This window comes from Marmota flaviventris, chromosome 2, assembly GCF_047511675.1.
Source record: "Marmota flaviventris isolate mMarFla1 chromosome 2, mMarFla1.hap1, whole genome shotgun sequence".
NCBI lineage: Eukaryota > Metazoa > Chordata > Mammalia > Rodentia > Sciuridae > Marmota > Marmota flaviventris.
This window is the reverse complement of record NC_092499.1, coordinates 80,033,841-80,038,166: the sequence shown is the minus strand read 5'-3', so window position 1 is coordinate 80,038,166 and position 4,326 is coordinate 80,033,841. Positions and strand designations below refer to the sequence as shown.

The following is a 4,326-nucleotide window of genomic DNA, read 5'->3' as shown; positions in this document are numbered from 1 at the left end:
TACTTATTAACATCATCCCCATCTGATTAAATTTTCAAATCAACACAGTAAGATGTGAAAAAGCTCTGGCTAAGGAAGATGAGGACCATTCCAATATCTTATGTTTAAAAAAATTGCAGGACTAAGAACTTAAACTGAGACAGATGTCCAAACCAGGTTTTTTTCTATGATGTGCATTTCTTTGCTTAGAAAAAATGACATTAAAGAACTGTAGGAACTAATAATTCCATATAATTTTGTAGTGATTTTAGAGCCATCAGCAACATTGTTATCAGTCAAATATTGATGATGTTCTTTAACTATATCTGCATTTCTCAGAACATACTGAAACCAGTAATTTTATCTGCCAATGAGTTACAAACTACATAGCACATATTAATAGCTGTCATATTCTTATTTTGGAAAGTTTTCTAAACATATTTTTGCTGGTATGTGGTTTAATCAGAAATTTCTTTAAAGCATAAAGGTAAATAATCTCATTTTAATTAAAATTAATTACAAAATATCTGTGAGAAGGGGAAAAATTGAACAGTGGTTACAGTACATTTAAAGGATTCTGTCCAAGTAAAATGATCTAGTACTGAAACAGGAATTAAATGCTTAGTTCATAGAGTAAAAGAACTTAATGTTTAAAGCAAGTGAAAGAACTTGCTTCAAAACAATAGTGAGGTTTCTCAGCATTGATGGTAAAGGAAGCATAGGACCTAATGAAGGAGAGATGAGTAGAGAAAAGGAAAGATTGAAGAATATTGCAAACTAATGGAATATGGAGAAATCAAAAGAAAATAAGGAGAATGAATATAAGTGAGATAGAGCAGGGAGAAACAGCAAGGGGAACAGAGAACAGATAAGAGAGAAAAAGAAGTCAACTCAAAGATAAAAATATAACTGAAGAAAGTGAAGAAATATTTGGTGAGAAAGGAGTTAAATATAATAACAGAAACATTTTTTAAGATGCAATGAGGACATATAAAGAAGAAAAATGGGAGAATTAGTGTCTGTCCTGTGGTGGGGATCAAGGCCTCAAATGCCTGCTGCATGAACTTTCTACCAACATCCTGGATTCCAGGCATGATCAGTGCCTAGCAAAGCCTTTAGATGGCTCTGCTCCATCTCTCACTGTGCCCTTGCACTGCTCCTGCATTACCAGGGTCTATGAATTTTTGTTTCAGCTGGAATGACAATTATGGTGTAGAGATAACAGCAAGCATTCAGGTTTCTAGTTCAAATTTCACTGACAGTGGTTCCTCTCTTAATATAGTTAGAGCAGAAAACCTTGTCTTTGCAGAGATTTCTGTGCTTTTATCTTTCAGGGACTTGCTTCATTTTCCCTAGAGGAAAGTCCACATTATGAACATGCATCTTCAGTCTCTGAATCTGTGATGAGCATGCAGTGAGAATGGCAGGTACCACAAAGGAGCATAGAAAATACAGAGGGAACACAGGGAACCAAAATGTTAATGGGAATGAGTCACATATGTCAAGGACTCAATAGGAGAATAGGGGTGGATGGCAGGGAATAAAGCAAGACACAGCGAGAGAATCTGCAGCACATAAACTCAGAGATACTTGAAAGTTTCTCCTATGATCTAAACATACCCTTAATTTTTGAAAGAGTTTGAAATAACCAAGTTCATAATAATGTTGAAGATGAACTCAACTTTAAGATTAAGTAGAAAGGGATTTAAAATTTACTTTTCTAATAGTGGGTTTTATGCACAAAAGTACCTTTGAGATATATATGGTCAATAAATGGCCATAGTAGAAAAAAAGAAGAGAAAAAAGGAAAAGCAAAAATTTCTTTTGATGGTTCAATATGTAAATCTTTGTGCTTTGTTTTTCTTTAGGATATGTTGTGTCTTTAGCATTGGGGGTGGTGTGCATGTTTTTACATGGATATATGTGTGCCTATGCGATATAAAGTACTTTTATGATTCTCAATTTTGACCATATAAGGAAATTTATTAGAATTATATATTAAAAGAGAAGATCTTTGATGTTTTGAATAGATGTACCATTGTAAGTATTTCCCTTAATTTCTTAATTTGGGACTTCACTGTTTTTTGTAAAATAAATTTTCCTTTCTTCTTCTCCCTTTTCACTCTCTCTCCTTTAAGGTAAGTTAACGTACGCTTCTTTTCCTCCACTCTATACTCCATGCTCAACAACATTTTTTAAAACAAATGTGCTAGGTAACTAAAGGCATGTAAAATATTGTTTTTTTTTAAAATCACATTTATATGTATGGGAATTCTTCTTTATTGTTTTCATATCAATAGACTACTATGCTTATGCCCTGCAGTGAAAACATTCCTAATTTGGACACCAATGTATGGATAAACCTCAGATATTGTTTTTCTCCAGAGTGACTAAGAGCCTTTTTATTTAGACTAGGTTGATGGCTTGACATTCTGTAGAGGAAAAGAAAGCATTTCCAGTAAGTAGAGTTTTCTTTAACCTTTTAGTTAACATTCCTTAGGTATAGTTTACATGGAATAAAGGTGCACCAACTGCTATCTAGTTCAAGAGTTATAGCAAATTAAATTGATATGTGAAACCATTCTTATATAATGTATTTGAGATATAGAACATCTTTTGTCATATAAAAAGCGTTATCATTCCTCATTGATGTCACTCCCTATCCCATTCCCTATTCAAATGAAAACTTGAAGACCTTAATAATTGGGGCTAAGTGTTTTTTCAATCATAAATATTTTCATATGCTCATGGAAATCAGTAACAAACCCAAACCAGTGGTATCCTGGAGTCTCCTAGGAGAGAAACATTGAAGAGAAGCACAGGACTGAAGCAGATGATAGGGTGTGGCCTCAGGGTCAAGGTGTTGTCAGTTGTGAAATATGGCTGCATTAAGGGTAGAAGAGATGTCTTAGGTTATGCAGAGAGGTGGTTTATATAGATGTGGAATAATTCTGCTTTTAGTTGAGAAAGAGTTATAATCTAGATGGAAGATATGGAGAGTATCTCTCTATTCCCTGATGTTCTACAGGGAGAGAAGATGGAGATAGAAAATGGAACAGTGGTGACTGAATTCATCCTCCTTGGTCTGACTCAGTCTCAAGAGATTCAGCTTTTGGTCTTTGTACTGATCTTAATTTTCTACCTCATCATCCTCCCTGGAAACTTCCTCATCATCTTCACCATCAGGTCAGACCCTGGGCTCTCAGCCCCCCTCTACTTCTTCCTGGGCAACTTGGCCTTCCTGGATGCCTCCTACTCCTTCATTGTGGCTCCCAGGATGCTGGTGGACTTCCTCTCTGAGAAGAAGGTGATCTCCTACAGAGGCTGCATCACCCAGCTCTTCTTCTTGCACTTCCTTGGAGGTGGAGAGGGGCTGCTCCTGGTTGTCATGGCCTTTGACCGCTACATTGCCATCTGCCGGCCTTTGCACTACTCAACAGTCATGAGCCCTAGAGCCTGCTATGTGATGCTGCTGGCTCTGTGGCTGGGAGGCTTTATCCACTCCATTATCCAGGTGGCCCTCATCCTCCGCCTGCCTTTCTGTGGCCCAAATCAGCTGGATAACTTCTTCTGTGATGTGCCACAGGTCATCAAGCTGGCCTGCACTGACACCTTTGTGGTGGAGCTCCTGATGGTCTTCAACAGTGGCCTAATGACCCTGTTGTGCTTCCTGGGCCTTCTGGCCTCCTATGCCGTCATCCTCTGCAGAGTACATGGGTCTTCCTCTGAGGGGAAGAGCAAGGCCATGTCCACGTGCACCACTCATGTCATTATTATACTTCTTATGTTTGGGCCTGCAATCTTCATCTACACTCGGCCGTTCAGAGCCTTACCTGCGGACAAAGTGGTTTCTTTCTTCCACACAGTCATCTTTCCAGTGATGAATCCCATGATTTATACCCTTCGAAACCAGGAAGTAAAAATTTCCATGAAAAAATTATTGATTCGACATGTAATTTGTTAATAGATTTTTTAATAAGAAATCAAGCTGGGGAATTCTGGCCAGAATTCATGTTTATTTAACAAATATTGTTTTTCATTGGGTACCTCTCATTTCTCAGATACTATTGTAGGCAATGGGGCTCAGAGTTATGCATAACGATGGAATAAACTTGAAATATTTAAAGGATATAAAATAAATCCCTGGGGCATTAAAGTGCAAAGAGTAAGTGTGAGAAATATAGGTGCATTTCATGTGACTTTAAGGGTCAACTCACTGAAATCTCTTAGCTGAGATAAAAGATTTCTAATATTTTAATTGTATGAGTCCATTTTAACATTTCAAGCAAGAAAATCTACAAAAGTTTCCTCTATCAATTGGAAAAATATCATCAAGCATATAGGAAG

General features: G+C 37.1%; 1 protein-coding gene across 1 annotated transcript; it reads left to right on the top strand.

The window, feature by feature from the left end:
• Positions 1–3,016: 3,016 nt before the first annotated feature.
• Positions 3,017–3,943, top strand: LOC114088255 (olfactory receptor 4N4C). Its single transcript, XM_027929838.1, has one exon. It carries the CDS (start codon positions 3,017–3,019, stop codon positions 3,941–3,943), a length of 927 nt encoding a protein of 308 aa, XP_027785639.1.
• The last annotated feature ends 383 nt before the right edge of the window (positions 3,944–4,326 follow it).

What these genes read in the sequence shown, in the direction of transcription:
- LOC114088255 (XM_027929838.1), top strand. Translation starts at nt 3,017, where the DNA reads ATGGAGATAGAAAATGGAACAGTGGTGACTGAATTCATCCTCCTTGGT.